Raw genomic sequence first — 23,289 nt, 5'->3', positions numbered from 1 at the left:
TGCCTTGCAAAAAGTGAAAAAAAAAACCCCAAACAAACAAAAAAACTATCTTACTTGTCATTTTTATAATGTAATAGTATCCTATCACAATAATATTCCACTGTCTTTAATTTCATAAGAATTTGGTGATATTTTGCACTTGGAACTTGGTAGCTTTAATTGATATGGTACTGAAGAAGTAATTTAGGTGGAATCATAATTTCTGTTGTATTAGCTTAACCTACCCGTGAACAATTAATATTTCTTCAGTTGTTTATATCTGTGTTTATTTGTGTGAAAAGTATTTTGTAATTGTGTTCATATAATCCCTAGGTGAATCTTGTCAAGGAGACTTCCAAATATTTTATATTATCTGCAGCTATTTTAAATGAAATTTCTCTTTCTATCTCTTCCTGTTCAGTTTTTATGGTAATATATAGAAATGTTAATGGGTTGAATGGAAATTATTTAATTTCCTGCAACTTTTTTACAATTGTTGATTGTTTCAATTAGTTTTTTAGTTGATTCTCTGGGGTCCTCTAAATATCATATCATTTAAAAGATGAGTATGATTGCCTATTTTTATTCCTTTAATTTATTTTACTTATTGCTATAACTAGCATTTCTAATACAATTTTGAATAAAAGTGGTGATAATGGACATTCTTGCTTTACCCTTGATCTTATTGGGAAGGCTTCTAATTTATCCCTCTTACAGATAATGCTTGCTCTTAGTTTTAGATTGCTACTACTTTTCATTTTTAGAAAAAATTTTATTTATTTAAAAATTCTGCATTAATATCATTAAGGAAATTGGTCGATTGTTTTCTTTCCTGAGGGGCTGAGCCAAGATGGTGGAGAAAAGGCAGGAACTTGCCTAAGCTCCCCCCCAAAACCCCTTTGAACAATTTTAAATAATATCTCAAAAAATTCTAGAACAGCAGAACCCACAAAAGGACAAGGTAAAATAATTTTCAAGCCCAAGATAACTTAGAAGGTAGTCAAAAAAGGTCCGTTGCACCAGGGTAAGAGTGGGGTACACTCCAGTATAGGCTGTGTCCCATTAAACCTGCAGTAGGTCTTGGGGGTGACTGAATCAGCAGTGGCATTGGCAGTTGCTGGACTTCTCAGTTCATAGATAGTAAGGAGGTCAGACAAGTGGTCAGATGAATATCACACAGAAGTCCCTTTGCTGGTCCCAGGAGCAGGTCTCTATTGCCTTAAACATACTTGGATTTGAGTCAGAATTCAGGGTCTCATTCCCAGGGCAAGGAGAAGCCTTCGCATATCAGAGCTTGCAGCCATAGGGAGATGGGACCAAGGTCAAAGGTCAATGGCAGAAAAGAATGTTTGCATGGTTGCTCACAGATAAAAGTGTAGGGCAAGAAAATAGTAAATACATCTCTCCCTAGATCACACCACTTTGGAAGAAGTGAAAACTTACAGGTACCCAGAAGTATCTCTGAAAACAGCTGCACAAAAAACCTGAAGCTTGGGACAGTGCTCCCTCCACTCCATAAGCAGAGCCCCACCTTAGCAAAGAATTAAAAGTTAATAAATGGGCTGGAAAAATGTGCAAATGACAGAAAGAGATAATGACTATAGAAAGTTACTATGGTGACAGAGAAGATCAAAATACAAACTTGGAAAAAGACAACAAAATAAAAAATACATCAAAAGCTTCTAAGGGGCTAGCACAGTGGATAGAGCACCAGTCCTGGAATCAGGAGGACTTGAGTTCAAATCTAGCTTCAGATACTTCATAATTGCCTATCTCTTCCTTGGGCAAGTCACAACCCGATTGCCTTAAATAAAAATAAAAATAACAAAAAAGCTTCTAAAGAAAAAATATGAATTTATCTCAGGACATGGAAGAATTGGTCTCAGGCCTTTAAAATCATAAAGGATTTTAAAAATCAAGAAAGAGAGAGAAAAAAAATGGGAAGAAAAAAGAGAATGATGTAAGAAAATCACACACACACACACACAAAAGGAATCAAGTTTGGCAGAGGAGGCATAAAATATACTGAAGAAAATCATACCTTACATTATAGAGTAGGCCAAATGGTAAAAGAGGCACAAAAATCTAAAAGAAGAATGCCTTGAAAAGCAGAATTGGCAAAATGGAAAAAGAGGCACAAAAATTCACTGAATAAGAGAGCTTCTTAAAAAGTAGAATTGGGGGTGGCTAGGTGGAGCAGTGGATAGAGTACTGGCCCTGGAGTCAGGAGTACCTGAGTTGAAATCCGGCCTTAGACACTTAATAATTACCTAGCTGTGTGGCCTTGGGCAAGCCACTTAACCCCATTGCCTTGCTAAAAAAAGAAAGCCTAAAAAAAAAAAAGTAGAATTGGTCAAAAGGAAAAGGAAGAGCAAAACTTATCGAAGAAAATAATTCCTAAAAATTAGAATTATCTAAGTGAAAGCTAATGACTCTATGAGTTATCACAGCACAATAAACAAGATAAAAGTAATGAAAAAATAGAATAAAATGTGAAATATCTAACTGGAAAACAACTGACTTTGGGAAAAAAAACTGAGGGAAGATAATTTAAGAATTATTGGCTACCTGAAAGCCCTGATCAAAAAAAGAGCTTAGACATTTAGACATCATCTTTCAAGAGCCAGGGGGTAAAATACAAATCACCTTCTGAAAGAGATCTCCAAATGAAAGCTCCCAGGAAAATTATAGCCAAATTCCAGAACTCCCAGGTCCAGGAGAAAATATTGCAAGAAAGACAGAGGCAATTCAAATATAATGAAGTTGTAGTCAGGATAATACAAAATTTATCAGCTTCTATAGTAAAGGACCGGAGGGTTTGGAATATGATATTTTGGAGGCAAAAGAGCTAGGATTACAAGCAAGAAACACCTAACTGGCAAAACTGAGTATAATCCTTCAGTGGGAAAAATGGATATTCAATGAAATAAAGGATTTTCAAGCATTCTTGATAAAAAAAAAGATCAGCGATAAATAGAAGGTAAAACATGAAAGCAAAATCATTAGGGATTCAATAGAATTAAACTGTTCACATTCCAACACAGGCAAATGATACTAGTAAATCCTAAAACTTTCTCATTATTAGGGAAATTAGGAGAATACTAAGACAGAAAACATGGGTATCCATCAATATGATGGATGATTATCTAAAAAAATTAAGGGGTGAAAAATAGAAATATACTGGGAGAAAAGGAAAGGATTACTATTATTCCCTAATAGAAAAGCAAGTGGGGTAAATTATCTGACATAAAAGAGATTTGAAAGAGCTTTTATAGTGAAGGGGAAGAAGGGAAATATGTGAGGGAACACACGAACCTTACTCTCTCATTGTAATTGCCTTAACGTGGAAATAACAAACACTCAGTTGGGTATAAAAACTTAGCTTATCATACAAGAAAACAGGTAGGAAATGGGATAAGAGGAAAGTGATATAAAGGAGGGTGATTTGGCAGAGATAAAAGTCAAAAGCAAAATGCATTTGAGAATGGACAAGATGAAAGGAAAGAGTATAGGATAAATGGGGCAAAAAATTACAGCAAGTTTCTCTTGATAAATAGCTAACTTCTCAAATATATTGAAAACTGAATCCCATGGTTGAAACAAGAACCATTAATCATTTGATAAGTGATCAAAGGATATAAACAGGCTGTTTTTAGATGAAGTAAACAAAGCTATCTATAGCTATATGAAAAAATGTTCTAAATTACTATTGATTAGAGAAATGCAATTAAAACTACTCTGAGATACCACACCATACTCATCAGATTGACTTCTGTGACAGAAAAGAAAAATGATGAGTTTTGAGGGGAAATGGGAACACTGGGAACACTAATGCACTATTGGTAGAGTTATAAACTAACTCCACCATTCTAGAGAGTAATTTCAAAACTATTCCCAAAGGGCACTAGAATTTGCATATCCTTTGACCAAACAACCACTACTAGGTACCCCAGAGAGACAAAAAAAAGAGAAAAGGACCAATATGTACAAAAATGTTTATAGCAGCTCTTGTAGTGGTGAAGAATTGGAAATTGAGGGGATGTTCATCAGTTAGAGAACGGCTGAATAAGTTATTGTACATGATTGTGATGGAATATTATTGTGTTCTAGGAAATGTGCAACAGTAAAAGCTGGTATATGAATGGATGCATGTTTAATATTGATGCTAGTGCATTGTCTATGGTATATTTTACCAGGATATAGTTCCCTTTTTATATCCTATAATTAAATTTGTTTTTGCTTTTGCTTTGTTTGAAATTACTGCTCTTGCCTTTTTTCTTTAGCTGAAATATAATTGATTTTATCCTAAACCTTTATTTTTAACTCTCTATATCTTTTGTGTTTCAAATGTCTTGTTTTTTTGGGGGGTGAGGGAACAACATATTGTTGGATTCTAGTTTCTAATCCATTTTAGTATTCACTTTCATTATATTGGTGAGTTCATCCCATTCACATTCATAGTTATGATTACTAATTATATATTTCCTTCCAAACTGTTTTCATTTTATCTCTTCGGGATATAGATCTAGTAGTGATATTGCTAGGTCAAAAGATGTGCACAATTTTTATAGTCCTTTTGGTGTCTAGTACCAAATTGCTTTCCAGAATGGTTGAAATAGTTCACAACACCACCAACACTGCATTAGGGCCGTAGTGGGAAACGTTTTTCTGCCAATGACCATTTGAATATTTATAACATCATTTTCAAGCTATAGCTGAACAAACATTTAATTAATTCACTCCTAAAAAACTTCTAGATTTATTGAATTTAGAGCCCCACCTGTAGTTGCCTTGGTAAAATCAGTTAAATATGGCCCTCAGGCCAGAGGTTCCCTGCCCCTGCATAAGTGACTTAATTTTCTCACACTCCTCCAACATTTAGCATTTTCCTTTTCTGTCATATTAGCCATCTGATCAGTGTGAGATGGTACCTCAGACTTGTTTTAATTTGTATTTCTTTAATCAATAGTTATTTAGAGTATTTTTCTTCTGACTGTGGATGATTGATTATATCACCTGAAAACTGTCTATTCATCAACTAGTGAATGGTTCTTATTTTTATACATTTGACTCAGGTTTTTTTTTTTTTGAGAAATAAGGATTTTTTCATAAACAGTTGCTGTAAAATTTTTCAGAGTCAGGATAATTAGCTGTATTTTCCCCTTGTTTTTCTACTCTTTCATCCTATTTGTTCTCAAAAATATTTTGCTTTTGACTACTGTTTTCCCCAGTCCACATTCCCTTCTATCCATTTACCCCCTCCCCTTCTCTTATCCTTATTCCCTCTTACTTCCCTATAAGGTAAAACAGATTTCCATACCCAACCCAACTTTAAAAATTATTGAGCTATCTGAAAGTCATGACCAGGAAAAAAGCCTAGTCTTCATCTTTCAAGAAATGTTATTCCCTCTTTGAGCCAAATCTGATGAAAGCTGTAAACATTGCTCTCTATCTCCCTTATTTTTCTCCTTCATCCACTGTAAAAGCTCCTTCCTGCCTCTTTTATGTGAGATAATTTACCTCATTCATTTACCTCATCCTTTCCCCTTACATTTTTCTTTCACCTCTTCTATTTTTTTTAGATATTATCATATCATATTCAGCTCATACCCATGATCTCTGTCAATGTACATTCCTTCTAACTACCTTAATAATGAGGATGTTCTTAGGCATCACAAGTATCATATTCACATGTAAGAGTGTAAGCAATTAACTTTATTGAGTCCCTTATGATTTTTCTTTCCTTTATAACTTTTTATTTTTAAATTTTTATTTAAAAAAATTTAATTTATAGAATAAAATAAGAATTTCTATAACAGGTTAATTAAAAAAGATGACTGCACATGAAATGGCAAATTATTATAGTCAATTTGATATTTTTTAAAATATATAATAAAGTGGGGTGGCTAGGTGGCTCAGTGGATAGTGCACTGGCCCTGAGTCAGGAGTACCTGAGTTCAAATCCAGCCTCAGACACTTAATAATTACCTAACTGTGTGACCTTGGGCAAGCCACTTAACCCCATTGCCTTGCAAAAAAAATAAATAAATAAACAAACAAACAAACAAGTAAACTATATAATAAAGTTATCATGTAAATTTCTTTTTCCCCCTCCCTGACTACTATTACACACAAAGATCTATATCTATATATGTAAAATCATTTTGTATCTCATGATTTATATTTATCAGTTCTTTCTCAAGATCCATATAATTAAATTGGGTATTTATAATAAGAGTCAAGATGACTTTTTTGCTCAAAGTTGTTTTCAGATCAATGTTGTTATTATTTTATTTAGTGTTCTCTTGGTTCTACTCATTTCACATTTCATTATCTTGTGCAAATCTGTGTTTTTCTAAAATCATCGAGCACAATAATATTCCACCATAATCATATCACAGATTATTTAGTCATTCCCCAATTGATGGGCTTTCCCACAATTTCTAGTTTTTTTGCTCTTATAAATAAAAAGGTTCATATGAGTTATCAGGATCTTCTTCCCATGCAGCAATACACACACAGGAATACATACATCAAGTTCCTCATAATTAATCCTTCCTGTCCACCCTCTCTATGCTTCACCTGGGTCCTGTACTTAGAGACCAAACTTTCTGTTCAGCTCTGGTCATTTCAACAGGAAAGCTTGAAAGTCCTCTATTGCACTGATGTTCAGTTTTGTTGGGTAATTGATTCTCAGTTGTAAACCAAGTTCTTTTGCCTTCTGGAATATCATATTCCAAGTCCTGCATGAGCCCTTAATGTAGATGCTACCAGATCCTGTGTAATCCTGACTGTAGCACCATGGTAACTGAATTGTTTCTTTCTGGCTGCTTTTGCAGTATTTTCTCTATGATTTGGGAATTTTAGAATTTGGCTATAATATTCCTGGAAGTTTTTCTTTTGGGATCTCTTTCAGGATGTGATCAGTGGATTCTCTAAATTTCTATTTTACCCACTGCTTCTAGGATCTCAGGGCAATTTTGATGTATTCTTTCTTTCTTTCTTTCTTTTTTTGCAAGAGTTAAGTGACATGCCCAAAGGTCACACAGCTAGGTAATTATTAAGTATCTGTGGCCAAACTCAGGTCCTCCTGACTCTAGGGCCAGTGCTGTGTTCACTGTGCCATCTAACTGGCCTCTGCTGTATTATTTATTGAAAGATAAAGCCTAGGCTCTTTTCCAGGTCATGACTTTCAAGTAGCCCAATAATTTTTAAATGATCTCCCCTGGATATTTTCTAGGTCAGTTGTTTTTCCAATGAGATATTTCATATTTTCTTCCAATTTTTCATTCTTTTGGTTGTGTTTTATTGTTTCTTGCAAATTCATCAGCTTCCTTTAGTTCCATTCTACATTTGAAAGAAATATTTTCTTCAGAGAGCTTTTTTATCTCCTTTTCCAGCTGGCCAATTCTGCTTTTTAAAGTATTCTTCTACTCATTTGTCTTTTGGATTGCTTTTTCCAATTGGTCTAAGATGCTTTTTTTTTTCCTTTTTGTAAGGCAATGGGGTTAAATGACTTGGCCAAGGTAATATTAAGGGTCTGAAGTAAAATTTGAATTCAGGTCCTCCTGACATCAGGGCTGGTGCTCCGTCCACTGCCCCAAGAGCTTCTCTTTGATGAATTTTTGCACACCTTTTTCTTTTTGACTTTTTTTTTTAGGTTTTTGCAAGGCAAATGGCGTTAAGTGGCTTGCCCAAAGCCACACAGCTAGGTAATTATTGAGTGTCTGAGACTGCTTTGAACTCAGGTACTCCTGACTCCAAGGCCGGTGCTTTATCCACTACGCCACCTAGCTGCCCCTCTATTTGACTTTTATGGAATTCTTCTCAGTGGATTTTTGTGCCTCTTTTACCATTACTTATTTTGTCTTTAACAGGTGTTATTTTCTATCTGATAGAAATGTCATTTTCAAAGACTGATTTCTTCATTGATAATAAGCAGCGTTGCCTCATATTCACTCCCCTTTTCTGTCCTATTTGAAATATACTACTCGAGTCATAAATCACATCAAATTATAATTGATTTATACCACCTCTCTTTTTAAGTACTTTCCATGGATATACTATCCTTGAGTCAAAGCATTATGCAAAACCAAATCATTTCAAGAACCATTTATGCACCCCCTCCCATACACACTTCCTCTAATTGTAGCCAAAGCATCAAGCAAAACAAAATGGCTTCCTGATTTTTTCATGTCCAGTCCCTCTAAGTACACACTCTCCCTCTGTCTCTATAGTACCACAACCATAGACCTACAATCTTCCCCACCAAAGTATTGAGTTCACTCTCTCCCTCTCTCCCTCTCTTCCTTTAGCTCTTCAAGCATAGCACTATAAACCTTGTTTAATAAAGTATGTTTTAAAGCAAAATCACTTCCTAATCTATTTATGTCCAACTCTTCTAAGTACACTTCCACCCTCTATCCCAATTGTGCTACAATCTACCTTAACTAAAGTATCTAATAAAGTAAGTTCATTCACTTCATGATTTAATTATGTATAGAGCCTCTAAGTACTCTCCCTCCTTCCACCTCTATAGGAAATATCACCCTCATAATCAACATCAAATTTATGTCTCATTTATGCTCATATCCTCTAAGCACAATCCTTCAAATATATTCAACCTTTTAACAATTCTAAGAAAAATACAATTCTCAAGAGTTACAGGTGTTATCTTTCCTTGTAGGAACGTATAAAATTTAATCTTGACTAGTGTTTTTTTCCCCCTTTCCATTTATCTTTTTATGTATCTCTTGAGTCTTGTATTTGAAGACTGAAATTTTTTTAAGTTCTGGTCTTTTTATTAGAAAATTTTGGAAGTCCTCTATTTCATTGGAAATTCATCTTTTTCCCTATCAGAATATGCTGAATTTTGCAGGGTAGTAGATTCTTGGTTGTAATTCAAGGTTCTTTATCCTCTGAAATATTTTATTCCAGTTTCTCTAATATTTTAATGTTGAAACTGTTAAGTCCTGTGTAATTCTGATTGTGCTTCTATTGTATTTAAAATTGCTTCTTTTTGGGTACTTGGTATATTTTTTCCTTTGAGAATTCTGGAATTTGATTATGATAATCCTAGGAGTTCTTATTGGGAGGGTCTATTTCTGGGGGTGTTCTGTATATTCTTTCAAAGACTATTTTGTCTTCTTGATCTAGTATATTAAGACAGTTTTCCATTATAATTTCCTGAAAGATATTTTCCAGGATCCTTTTTTTTGGACTAGGCTTTCAGGTAGACCAATAATTCATAAATTTTCTTTCTTGGATCTATTTTCCAAGTCATTTGTTTTTCCTAAAACGTACTTTACATTTTATTTAATTTTTTTCAGTCTTTTGATTTTGTTTGATGGAATCTTGATGTGCTATAAATTCATTCACTTCTCTTTTTTTCCAATTTTAATTTTTAGCGTTTTATTTTTTTAACTTAGATTTTGTTTCCTTTTCTAGTTGGCTAATTTTACTTTTAAATGAGTTTTTTCCTATTGGTTAATTTTACTTTTTGCTGCATTCCATTCCCTTTTAATTGGTCAATTTGACTTTTAGATGAGTTTCATTCCTTTTCTAGTTGGTTTTATTTTTTGATGAGTTAATTCTTTTTCCAGTTGGTTACTTTTATTTTTAAAGGAGATAATTTCTTTGGTCAATTTTTCATAATTGTTCTGTATCGCTCTCATTTCTTCTTTTTCATTTTTCTTTTTCCCCTCTCTTCTTCAATTTTTAAAATCTTTTTAAAGCTCTTCAGTTAAGTTTTGAATTTGAATCAAAATTCATAAACTCCCTTGAGACTTCTCATGTAGGGAATCTGTCACTGCTTTCTTCTGAGATAGCATTTTTCATCTCTATCTGAATAGTAATTTTCTATGGTTAGCACTTTTGGGTTTTTTGCTCATTTTTATATTTGAGCTCTGCTCCTGGGTATAGGGAGTATAGTTCTAAGCTTTTTGTCCTGGGATTGGGGGTCTGATACTTGTCAAAGTGTTGCCTAGGCAGTCTACATTTTGCCTTTGCAAAGGTTTGTTGCTTCCTTTATGTTCAGGCTCTGCTTATGCAGTAGTTTGTTCCCAATCCAGTCCTATCTGTTGCCCCAGGGCTAAGACTTTTTCCTGGTGTTGGGACCTACCCTGTTGACCTGCTAGCTGGCAGAACCAGGATCTGGGCTGCTGTGGCTAGAAGCCTCCCTATCTAGTTGGGGTCTATTTTCCCTTCCCACTCCTCCCATGCCCAGAGAGATAGACCTTTACTGAAGATCTTCTAGGATGTCTATTGTTGAGAAATTCTCTCTCTGTCTCTGTCTCTCTTTCTATCTCTGTCTCTTTCTCTCTCTCTCTCTCTCTCTCTCTCTCTCTCTCTCTCTCTCTCTGGTGGGATCTTTAGCTTTAATATCTATGTAGAAGCTTCATTTAACTTTGTGTAGGGAAAAGTTCCAGAAGCATGTTAGCTTCATGATGTCATCTTAGCTCTGTTTTGGACGTGCTGGCTAGGTGTTATTTTCTTCAGTATTTTTGGTATCTCCTTTACCAGTCTGTTGACTTTTTGTTGTTGTTGTTGTTGTTTGCTTGTTTGTTTGTTTTTGCAAGGCAACGGGGTTAAACAACTTGCTCAAAGTCACACAGCTAGGTAATTATTAAATGTCTGAGGCTGGATTTGAGCTCAGGTCCTCCTGACTCCAGGGCCAGTGCTCTGTCCACTGTGCCACTTAACTGCCCTTTATTGACTCTTTTTTTCATGTTCCTTGTATCATCCTCCTTTCTTTTACTATTTCCCCCCTCTACCTCTCTTATTTTGTTTTTAAAATCCTTTTTGGCTTCTTCCAAAAATTCTTTTTGGGTCTGAGATTAATTTACAATTTTCTTCAAGGCTTTGTAGTAGTTTTGACTTTGTTCTCATCTGAGGTTGTGTTTTGATCATCCTTATTTCAAATAGTAAACTTTCTATGGTCAGGATCTTTTTTATTGTTTGGTTCATTTTCTCAGTCTATTTTTGAGTTAGGCTCTACTTCTGAGGTAAAGGAGACAGTGTCCTAAGCTATAGATTTTTTGAACAGTTATTTTCAGAACTAGTTATGGTCTCCTGTAAGCTTTCAATTCTTCAGTGAGCTAAGGAAAGGTCTGTTTATTTCTCTCCTGGCCTGTGCTCTGGTTTGTCAATGGTCAGAAGTACTCTTTTCTTGATCTTTGACCAGAATCCTCAATCTTCTGTGGCCATAAGTCTTTGTATGCTAGTACTGCTTCTTACCTTGGGACTGTGATACAGATTTGAATATGGGCATTGCATTAGAGCCTATGGCCCTTTATCTTCTTAAAGGACCCTTTAATTTTTTTTCTTACCAGTTGTTTGATCCCCTTACTATCTGTGGGTTAAGAGCTCTAGAAGCAGCTATTGCAACTGTTGATACAGTTGTACCAGGGCCTGCTCCTAGTTTACTGAGGTATAGCTATGTTGGTTCAGTGCTCTCCACTCTCACTCTTGTGTAATAGACCTTTCCTGCTAAACCTCTAAGTTGTCTTGGACTGGAAAATTATTTCACTCCATCTTTTTGTAGGTTATGCCACTCAAGAATTTGTTTTTTAGGTTATTTGGAGTTATTTGGAGGGGAATTTGGGAATGTTTAGGAGAGTTCCTACCTTTTTCTGCCATCTTGGCTCCACCTTAATTCCTTAATATCTATCCTTGTTGAATATTCTTCTCCTGACATTGATAAGTACTTTTCCTTTTATTAACCACTAAATGATATCTGAGTATTTCATTTTATTTCAATATCATATATCACCAAAGGTCTGAACTGTTGGACCCAGAATACCTCTAAAGGGTACTTGGGCCCCATTTAAGAACTCTGAATTTATAATGCTGCTGTCACTGTACAGTTTTCCTGCCTTTGCTTATTCTGTATAAGTCCATGTAAGTTTTCCATTCTCTTTTCATACTCTTTCTTAACAACACAAAAATATTTTACATTAATGTATCACAATTTAGCTACTTCTCAACTCCTAAACATTTAATGACTTTTTTCCCCATTCTTCATGATCACAGAAACTGCAAATATAAATACTTTTAGATATATGGAGCCTTTTTTTTTTTTTGGTCAAAAACTTCCTTGAGTTACAAGTCTAGAAATGAAATCTTTGAATTTAATGGCATAAACATTTTGGTTGCTTTGTTGGCTTAATTCCAAATTCCTTTTTACATTGACTGGATTAATTTACAATTCCACCACCAATGGATTAATATATTCATATTTACAAAACAACGCCAACATTGGGGTGGCTAGGTGGCTCAGTGGATAGAACACTGGCCCTGGAGTCAGGAGTACCTGAGTTCAAATCTGGCCTCAGACACTTAATAATTACCTAGCTGTGTGGCCTTGGGCAAACCACTTAATACCATTTGCCTTGCAAAAAAACAAAACAAAACAAACCTAAAACAAACCAACTCCAACATCAAATATTTCAATTTTTGTCATGTTTACTAATTTGCAGAGTATAAAGTGAAACCTCAGAGTTGTTTTGATTTGCATTTCTATTTTTAATGACTTGTATTCTTTCATATCTTGGTTAATAATTTGCAATTCTATTCAGAACTGTTTGATCATATCCTTCAACCATTTCTCTATTGGGGGATGGTTTTAGGTCTTAGATAGTTCTGTTAGTCATCTATATATCTTTTTTTTTTTTTTTTTTTTTAGGTTTTTGCAAGGCAGTGGGGTTAAATGGCTTGTCCAAGACCACACAGCTAGGTAATTATTAAGTGTCTGAGGCCGGATTTGAACTCAGGTTCTCCTGACTCCAGAGTCACTGCGCCACCTAGCCACCCCCAGTCATCTATATATCTTGAATACCTTTCCCTGTAGCGAATGTTTTAATGTGTTTGAGGAAAAGCTTTTCACATTCACACAAAATTATCTAAATTCTGAATTATCTACCCATTGTCTGCTTAAGAATTCATCCTCTATCCATATTTGTGAAAGGTTTATGATGTGCTTTTCTTCTCATTTTCATGATCTTATGAATTCATTATGAATTAATTGCTGAATGTGGTTATAAAATCTTGGTATAAGCTTAATTTCTTTCAACTTGCTTTAGAGTTTTCCCAATAATTAACTAATTTTTCCAAATGAAAATTACAGAGGACTAATTTTATTGAAATACAGTTATCAAAATATTTTTTAAAACAATCTCATGGATTCCAGGTATTGAACCCTCGGCTTAAAGATTCTTTCTCAGCAAGATCACTATAAAACTGGATTGTGCATCAAAAATTATTCTGAGAAGAGGTATAAAGGCTTTATTAATTCACATCACACAAAAAATTTAAGATAGTTTAGTTCAAGACTTTAAGCCAAGTTCTATGATAAATTCTAAAAGGCATTTACTTATGTCAATGATATAATCATAGGATAAAGGAAGATGATGGTTTTCATAGTTAAGGCAAGCAGTAGAATTCTTAACTAAACGGGTTATAGATATATTCATAAAAGATAAAAATAATAATTCTGATTGCATAAAACTGAAAAGTTTCTACACAATCAAAACTAAAACAATTAGAATCAGGTACATAGAGGGCATTTACTAGCTGTTTGGCACTATGCCATGTTCTAGAGGATGCAAATTCAAGCAAACCAGACAGTTCAGAGCTTACATTCTAATGCAGAACACATAAAGAAGATTTGGAAAGTGGGGAGAAGGGGAACAATTAATTCAGAAAATTCCTATACAACAATTTCTCTGATAAAGATCTACTGTACAAGATACATAAAGAATCAATACAAGAAAAAGAGGATTACCTAAATAGTCAGTTGGACAAGAACAATGATTTATTGTATTTATGACAAATATGCCATGTAACTTGTTAAGGGCTGAGGTTATAATTTGAAAACATGTTCTCAGAGCTCAAGAAACTTACATTCTAATGGGGAGAAAACATGCTAAACATTGTACAGACAACATATATACAATGGAAATGGAAGGTCATCTTAGCTGGAAGACATTAAGGGGAAAAGGAGAAATAGGGAAGGGGAAAGGTCTCCTTAAGAAGGTGGTATATGAGCTACATCTAGAAGGAAGTCCAGGAAGCCAGGAGTTGGAGGTGAGAAAGGAGATCAATTCATCTGGAAAAAACAAAAAATAAGGAGGTGGAAGGTCCTATATCCTCTTCTAGAATGTTCTTCCTCCTTTCCTTCAACTACTGACCCTCAGGTCTCCTGTAAATCTCAACTAAAATTCCATCTTCTACAGGAAGGCTTCTCTTAATTCTAGTGCCTCCCCCCTTATTTCTCCTATTTATCCTGTAAATAGCTCATTTTGCATATTTTTGTTTGCAAGTTAGATCCCCACTTAGATTTTAAGCTTCTTAAGACCAGGGACTGTCTTTTGCCTTTTTTTTTTTTTTTTTTTGGTATTCCCAGTTCTTAGAATAGTGCCTGGTATATAGAAGGCACTTAACAAATGTTTATTGGTTGATTATAAGAGGATAGGTACATAAAATGTGAATAGGTTCTATTATTCTGGAAAACAATTTGTAATAAGATTCACTAAATCAGGAGTTTAGTGACTCAAAAAGTAATTAGATTTGGGGCAGCTAGGTGGCATAGTGGTAGCACCAGCCCAAGAGTCAGGAGTACCTGGGTTCAAATCCAGACTTAGACACTTAATAATTACCTAGCTGTGTGGCCTTGGGCAAGCCACTTAACCCCATTTGCCTTGCAAAAAAAATCCTAAAATAAAAAAAGTAATTAGATTTTAAGTGTCTTTCCAATCCTTTACTCAGTTATCAAAGTCATCTTCCTAAAATCTTAGGTCTGACCATGTCACTTCTCTCTTCTATTCAATAAACTTCAGAGGCTCCATATCATTAATCCTTTATTTAAACTCTTCATGTATTTGTCCCTTTTTACTTTTCCACTCTATATTCATATCCACATAATCTGTGATCCAGTAATACTAGTTTTTTGTCTTTTTTTTTTTGCTCTTCCTCCTACAAGCCTCTCTAACTACTGACTCCATTTTCAATCCCCCAGACCTGGAATTCTCTCCTTCCTTATTTCTGTCTCCTGGCTTCCTTCCTTTCTTAGTTAATATTCTACTACTAGTTGTTATATGCCCTAAAGAAGTCAGGGATAGAGTAGAAGGTAAACATAGCATCGCTTTTCATTATGGCAAGGACCCAAAACAAAGTAGATGCCCATTAATGGGGACTGGTTGAACAATTATGATATATAAACGCAATAGAATTTTGTTTGCTCAGTAAGAAATGAAGAATGACTGATTCAAGAAGTATAGAAGGACTTATATGAAGTGATTCGGAATGAAATTAGGACAACCAAGAGAATAATTTATGTGATGATCAATTGATATGAGGTAAAAAACATTGAAAGTCTTTAGAATTTGGAGTTCAAAAGACTAATGTCATGGAAACAATGTGATCCAGAACTAGATGTGCAATCTTAGATATATTCAATAATTTGATTGTCTTTTCTTGACCATAAATAGGTGTTACACAGGAGAGTTTTTGCTTAGGGGAAGGAGAGGAGAGATAGGTTGGGGGCTATTGAAATATATAAAAAAGGAAGCATCAAAAGTATTAAAAAGTTGTTTTGTATTTTTTAAGTCTTTTAGATATCATTTCCATAAAAAACATTTTTATACTACTATTCTATTATTGTTGTTTTAATGAAGAAATTAAGCAGCTAGGTGGCAGAACAGAGGGAGCACTGGATGTGGAATCAGGAAGACCTCAGTTCAAATCTGGCTTCAGACATTTTTTAGCTATGTAGTCTTGGGAAAAATCTTAATTTTCTTTGCCTTAATTTTCTCAACTGTAAAGTAGGAACCTAGGATTCTAGGTTGTTGAGGCTCAAAGGAGATAAATCTTGTAAAGTTCTTAGCATAGTTCTTGCCACATAGTACATGCTATATAAATGTTAGCTATTATTATTATTAAGAATTGAACATGAATACTTTACAGAGAGCAATGGATAGTTGATATGAGCACTGTTTAGGTAAGCCTCTTTTTCTTGTATTGATTCTTTATGTATCTTGTATAGTAAATCTTTATCAGAGAAATTTGTTGTGTAGAAATTTTCCAAATTAATTGTTCCCCTTCTCCCCACTTTCCAAATAAAAGAGGAGCTTTAAAGAATGACAGAATAAAAGATACCATCAGGAAAATTTATAATAGAAGAGGAATATATAAAAATGATTGACAGGTGGATAGTCTGCTTTCTCTCCTAGTATCCTCAAATTATCAAGAGAAAGTGAAAAAAGCTTATAGTCTATTTTATATATTTCTTTGTAGCAAATTCATGAGAAGGCATGCAAAGGAAGGTAACAGATAGGTGCTGCATTATTAGAGGGGACATCCAAATTCATGAAATCACAGATTAATTTGGGTATCTAAAAATACTCAAAGTAAAGTAGATGTAGGGTGTGGTTCAACTAAATGAAAGAGGCTAAATGGAATAGCTACAACAAAAAACAATGATCAAACTCTAATTGTAAATTAGCCCTGAAAACTAGCACACAAGAACAAGAAATTATTTATCAAAATATCAGGTACTATGTATGTAGGAATATATAGTTTTTATTATATCATGTTAATATTAAATAAAGGACTATATCAAAGTTATAGGACTAGCTTAACAATCATTGACAAAGTTTGATGCAAAGATGCATATGACAAACCTTAAGTCTTTTCTCCAAAAATTTGGCACCACCATCAGCTCCATAGGAAAATTCATAAGGGAAACTCCAGTCTCGGACAAGGAATATTAAGGACTGAAATAAGACAAAAAGGAATAGAATTGAATGTATTTTAGGAACTTGGAGGTTTTCCCCCCTTCTCCTTTTATATTAGTTCTGAAAGGCAAACCAATAGCATTGTCTTGGAGTGTGTCTTAAGTATGGTGTTTCAAAAAAATTACAAAAAAACTATATAGATATAAAAAAGCAATCAAACAAACAAACAAAATAAGGGCAGCATCTTAACCCCACTCTATGATCCATTTCGCAGAACAAATAATTAATGAATAAGAAGCAAATATGAAATCTCAAATTTAGACATTGGTAAGCTGCACACACACAAAATAATATTAATTGAATTCAAGGAAGCATTCATTTAACTGGCAAAGGTAGTTTTTCCGTATATTGATTCAAGTCTTTGAACCATGTTATCCCATGATAAGTATTTATAAAAAAATTACTATGAAAATAATTGTAGCTTATGTATAAACTTCAGTCACTGAAGGCAAAATAGTAGGAAAAATAACATGAACTTAGTAATACCTTTTAAATCAAATTAACATATATTTTGATATTTGGAGATTACAATTAAAAGGTAGTAAAACTGAGGGTGGGGAAAAAGTATATGGTTGAAAACATGGCCCAGTAGGAGAAAGATCCGAGAGAGTTAAAGATTTGTAGATTGTACTGATGTCTCACACCTCTTTTTCAGGAAAACTATTAAAAAAAATTGGTAGGAAAACTAAACTACCTCTTTAGTGCCCTACCAATCAAAATTCCAAAAAAATTAATTTAATGAGTTAGAAAAAGTTGAAAGTAAATTTACATAAAGAAATAAAAAGTCAAGAATTTCCAAGTATTCAATGAAAAAAAGTACAAAAGAAGGTGGCTTAGCCTTATCAGATCTAAAATTATATTATAAAGCATCAGTCATCAAAACTCTCTCATATTGGCTAAGAAATAGAGTGGTAGATCAGTGGAATAGACTAGGTGCAATAGTAGGAAATGATTATAGTAATCTGCTGTTTGATAAACCCAAAGAGTCCAGCTATTGGGATAAAAATTCTCTCTCTTTGATAGAAACTATTGGCAAATTGGAAGTTAGTATGGAAGAAACTTAGATTAGACCAACACCTCACAGCTTATACCAAGATAAGATCAAAATGGATACAGGATCTCGACATAAAAAACAATATTATAAGCAAACTAGGAGATTAAGGAGTAGTTTACCTGTCAGATCTATGGAAAGGGAGGTAGTTTATGATCAAGGAAGAGATAGAGAATGTCATTAAAAACAAACTAGATAATTTTGATTACATTAAATTTAAAAGCTTTTGAAAAAACAAAATCACTGTAACCAAGATTAAAAGAAATGTAGTAAATTGGGAAATAAATTTTACAACTAGTATTTCTGATGAAGGACCAATTTCTAAAATATACAGAGAACTGAATAAATTTTCAAAAAAACAAGCCATTCCGCAACATACAAATGGTCAAAGGATATGCAAAGGCAATTTATAGATGAGGAAATCAAAGCAATCCATAGTCATATGAAAAATTGCTCTAAATCATTACTTATTAGAGAAATGCCCATTAAAGCATCTCTGAGGTACTACCTCACACCTCTCAGACTGGACAATATGACCAGAAAGGACAATGATCAATGTTGGAAGGGATGTGTGAAATCTGGGACACTAATACATTGTTGGTGGAGCTGTAAACTCATTCAACCTTTCTGGAGAGCAGTTTGGAATTGTGCCCGAAGGGCAACAAAAATGTGCATACCCTTTGATCTAAGCAATACCACTACTGGGTCTATACCCTGAAGAGATTATGAAAAAGGGTAAAAATATCACTTGCACAAAAATATTCATAACAGCCCTGTTTGTGGTGGCAAAGAACTGGAAATTAAGTAAATATCCTTCAATTGGGGAATGGCTTAGCAAACTGTGGTATATGTATGTCATGCAACACTATTGCTCTATTAGAAACCAGGAGGAATGGGAATTCAGGGAAGCCTGGAAGGATTTGAATGAATTGATGCTGAGCAAAATGAGCAGAACCAGAAAAACATTGTACACCCTAACAGCGACATGGGGATGATGATCAACCTTGATGGACTTGCTCATTTCATCAGTGAAACAATCAGGGACAATTTGGGGCTATCTTTGATGGAGAATGCTATCTGTATACAGAGAAAAAATTGTGGAGTTTAGGGCGGCTAGGTGGCATAGTGGATAAAGCACTGGCCTTGGAGTCAGGAGTACCTAGGTTCAAATCCAGTCTCAGACACTTAATAATTACCTAGCTGTGTGGCCTTGGGCAAGCCACTTAACCCCATTTGCCTTGCAAAAACCTAAAAAAAAAAGAATTGTGGAGTTTAAACAAAGACCTTTAACTTAGGAAAAAAAACTGTCATCTTATTTGTACAATTTTGCTGTCTTTTATACTTTATTTTTCTTTCTTAAGGATATGATTTCTCTCTCATCATATTCAACTTCGATCAATGTATACCATGGAAACAATGTAAAGACTAACAGACTGTCTTCTGTGGAGATGGGGGGAGGGAAGCAAGATTAGGGGAGAAATTGTAAAACTCAAAATAAACAAAATCTTTCTTAAAAAAATTGTTAGGCAGTTGATATGGCCAATACCAAATGACACTACAAAGAATAAAAGTGACTACAAAGAATAAAACTGCATTCTTATTATGATAGAAGACTTTGATAAATGTGATAATAACTAAGAAAGAACAGAAATAAGAAAAAACATATACAATTAAGAAAATTTAACCCTGAATTATTTAAGAAAGTAATTGAAAATAAAAAAAAAAACTAGGAAACTGATTACAGAAATAACACTGATTATAAATAATTTCTACCAGATGATAAATCAAGGTAAATTGATTTATAAGAGATGTCAGAAGGCAACTAATTTAAGCAAAAAATTGATGTGTAAAATTTAATGACAAAGGATTATAAATTATTATGAAGCAGAGAAGATATAACCATTCTAAAGAAGACCTGACAATCAAACTATGCATACCCTTTGATCTAGCAATACCACTACTATGTCTGTATCCCAAAGAGATCATAAAAATAGGAAAATGACCTATACGTGTAAAAATATTTATAGCAGCTCTTTTGGTAGTGAAAAAAAATGGAAAATTGAGGGGAGGCCTATCATTTGGGGAATGGATGAATAAGTTGTGGTGTATGAATGTAATGGAATACTAGTGTGCTATAAGAAATGACAAGCAGGATTATTTCAGAAAAACTTGGAAAGACTGATGGAGAATGCTATCTGTATCTGTAAATGATGCAAAATGAAGAATCAGAACATTGAACACACTAACAGCAACACTGTACAATGATAAACTATAATGGACTTCCCTCTTCTCACCAATATAATGATTTAAGACAACTTCAAAAGACTTATAATGGAAAATAATATTCACATCCAGAAGAAGAAGTCTGAAGTCTGAAGGTAGACTGAAGCATACCATTTTCCCTTATGTAATTTTCTTCATAGTTCCCCCTCCTTATTTGATTTCTTCTTATACAACATGACTAATATGGAAATATGTGTTACATGATTGCATATATATATATATATATATATATATATATATATATCCTATATCAATATCAACTTGGTTATCATTACAGGGAGAAGAGCAGGAAAAAAATTTGGAACTCAAAATTTTATTTAAGAAATGAATGCTAAAAATTGTCTTTATAAATTAAATTAATTGGAAAAAATAAAATACTATTTAAAATGGGAAATAAAAGTTCTGAAAAAACCCAGATAAGCAAAGTAATCTCAAAGTCATTTAAGGATGAAGAAAAATGGAAAAGATTTGTAACATATGTTCTATTAATTTGGGCATTATATATATATCATATATGTATATTTGGTCATTATATATCATATATGTATATCTTAAATATTCATTCCTTTTACTTCAAAGTTTGATTTGTGTCAGTATCTTTTTCTCCCTTTTTTGGAACACAACAAACACTAAATAAAATGAATTTATTCATATAATTTAAAGAAGTAAAGGAAAGGATTGTACACAAAACTACATAAAGTTGCATTATATATAGACTAGACTGTTCATGGCACTTTCAGTTCATACAAGTCTTTCCAAGTTTCTCTGCAACTGTTTCTTTCAGAGTTTCTCATAGAGAAATAATAATACATTGCATTCCTATATCATACCTTGTTCAACTATTCCATAATTAATGGGTACCCCCTCATTTTCAAGTACTTTATTATAGCATAGAGAATCCAACGATAAATATTTTTTTTTTTGCATGAGTCTTTTTTTTTACTTAACTAAGATTTAAGTTTTGTAGTGGGACTGCTGGGCAGAGTTCCAAATTGCTTTACTGAATGACAGGACCAATTCATAAGTCCACTAAGATTTTCCTTGATTTTTGTCTTTGCCAATCTGAACAGTGTGATGTGAAACTTCAAAGTTGCTTTAATTTGCTTTCTCTGGTTATTAGTGATTTAGAGTATTTTTATATGGTTATTGATGTATTGAATTTCTTCATTGAAAAGTATCTGCCCATATACTTTAACTATTTATTAGAATAAGTTAGGGCACTGGGTTTGCAATCAGGAAAATCTGGATTCAAATCTATTCCCTTGAAACTTATTAGCTGTGTAATCCTGAGCAAATCATTTAACCTGTCTCTGCTTTAGTATCCTCAACTATAAGACAGGGATAATAATTGTGCTGTTTCCCAGACCTATTTTAAGATTCAAGTGAAAATTTGTGAAGTGCTTATATAGTGCCTGGCATATATTAGGTCCTTGATGAATGCTTGTCTCCTTCCTTATCAACTGGGAAATGGCTCTTATTCTTAAAATTTTAAATCGATTTCTTATCTATCTTAGAAATGAGAGCTTTTCTTATTTAAAAAAATAATTTTATGTAATCAAAACTATTTAATCTGCTGTACTCTTTTCCTTGTTTTGTTAAAAATTGATTCATGTGCATAGAACAGAAAGTTAATTTTTTTCCTTGATCCATGATTTATGAGATAATCTTTATTTATTTAAAAAATTTTTTTGAGATAATCTTTTATATCTAGGTCAGATATCTATTTGGAGCTTATCTTGTTCTTGGTATATCTCATTAGATATTGGTTTATATCTAATTTCTATATGGGGTATAGGGCACATTTAGGAAAGATTATTACCTCTGAGGGGGAAGATTGTTGCAGCCTTTTCAATAGTCCATCTGAATCACCCACCTGTCACATGTGGCTCCAATAAGCTGTAGCGTGTTTAATGGTCACATTCTAGTAAACCATTTTGGCAGATGGGCTAAACTAGATTGAGGGTAATAGAGGGCTTTCAAATTCTTTGGTGGGATAGGTGCTGTCTACCCTAAACATATGAAGACTTCCCCTGGTGTAATGGGCAAATGAGAATAATTTGCGCTAAAGCCATGAAGGCTCCTGAAGCAGACCCTGTAAAACATTTAGACCTTGATTAGACATTGCATCTTGAGCTATACTCAGTTGTCTTGATTTTGTTTTGCCATAGGACTTTGACTACTTTAGAAGGGAGAGTGAAGTTGATGACTTTACGTAACTCTGCTTCACTTAAATTCAATTTATGTACAAATCAAAAGACATCACCCATGCCATTTTACCATTTTTACCTAGTTCAAAGCCCTATGACAACAGACAAGTGATGAAGCAGCAGGTGCAGATACACTGGGACCTGTGGTCACAACTCTGCACACAGTCAGTCAATGTCATAGGATTGTCTTCTCACAGGGAGCAGTAATAGGATTCAGTACCCCTTCAGCTGCTTTTTAAGGATGACATTGTTCACCTCCTTTTGTGAGTAAGAGGCTAGAAAAGGCAAGCTAAAACTGTTCACTTTACTTGTCCTTGGACAGTTTACTGTGGCAAGCAGGAATCCCACCCTATGGTTGAACCATGCAATAATATGTAAAAAGGGGTGGCTAGATGGTGCAGGTGTGGCTAGGTGGCACAGTGGATAGAGCACCAGCCCTGGAGTAAGCAGTACATGAGTTCAAATCTGGCCTCAGACACTTAATAATTAATAATTACCTAGCTGTGTGGCCTTGGGCAAGTCACTTAACCCCGTTTGTTTTGCAAAAACCTAATATATATATATACACATATACATATATACACATATATATCTTGTACAAAGATGATTTCAGTCATCATCATTACATGACATGTGCACGTGTTTATGGACACCATGAAATCCAGCACACCTAAAAGATCTTTCCAAGCTAAACATTCTCATTCAACAGAAGCAGTTATCCCAAGGCAAGAGGTCTACAGGTCACAGTGCTTCTCCTAGTGTGAAACATATATGGCAGGAAAGAAATGAACAGCTTTCAGAAATTTGATGTACAGCACTATATTTGATCATTTGTGCCAGAACACAAGAAAACATCAAGATTGGTTTAATGAAAATGATGGTGCTAAATGAAAAATGAGAACTCCAGAGGATTTATCCATCTCTAAGATGGCAATGTTTAACTACATCAAAAGTAAAGTGAAAGTGAAGAACAGAGATG

At 33.9% G+C, this 23,289-nt stretch overlaps 1 protein-coding gene across 1 annotated transcript in view; it reads right to left on the bottom strand.

Annotated features, from left to right (window-relative positions):
- The window catches only part of ATL1 (atlastin GTPase 1), a 110,910-nt gene that overhangs the window by 25,323 nt on the left and 62,298 nt on the right, over positions 1-23,289 (bottom strand). The window contains exon 7 of the mRNA XM_074235999.1: positions 16,656-16,748. Within this exon, the coding sequence (XP_074092100.1) occupies positions 16,656-16,748 (93 nt within the window). The remainder of the gene's footprint in view (positions 1-16,655; positions 16,749-23,289) is intronic.

This window comes from Macrotis lagotis, chromosome 4 (assembly GCF_037893015.1).
Source record: "Macrotis lagotis isolate mMagLag1 chromosome 4, bilby.v1.9.chrom.fasta, whole genome shotgun sequence".
In the NCBI taxonomy this organism is placed as follows: Eukaryota; Metazoa; Chordata; class Mammalia; order Peramelemorphia; family Peramelidae; genus Macrotis; species Macrotis lagotis.
Note: the sequence above shows the minus strand (reverse complement) of the source record. Positions and strands in the feature narration are given on the sequence as shown.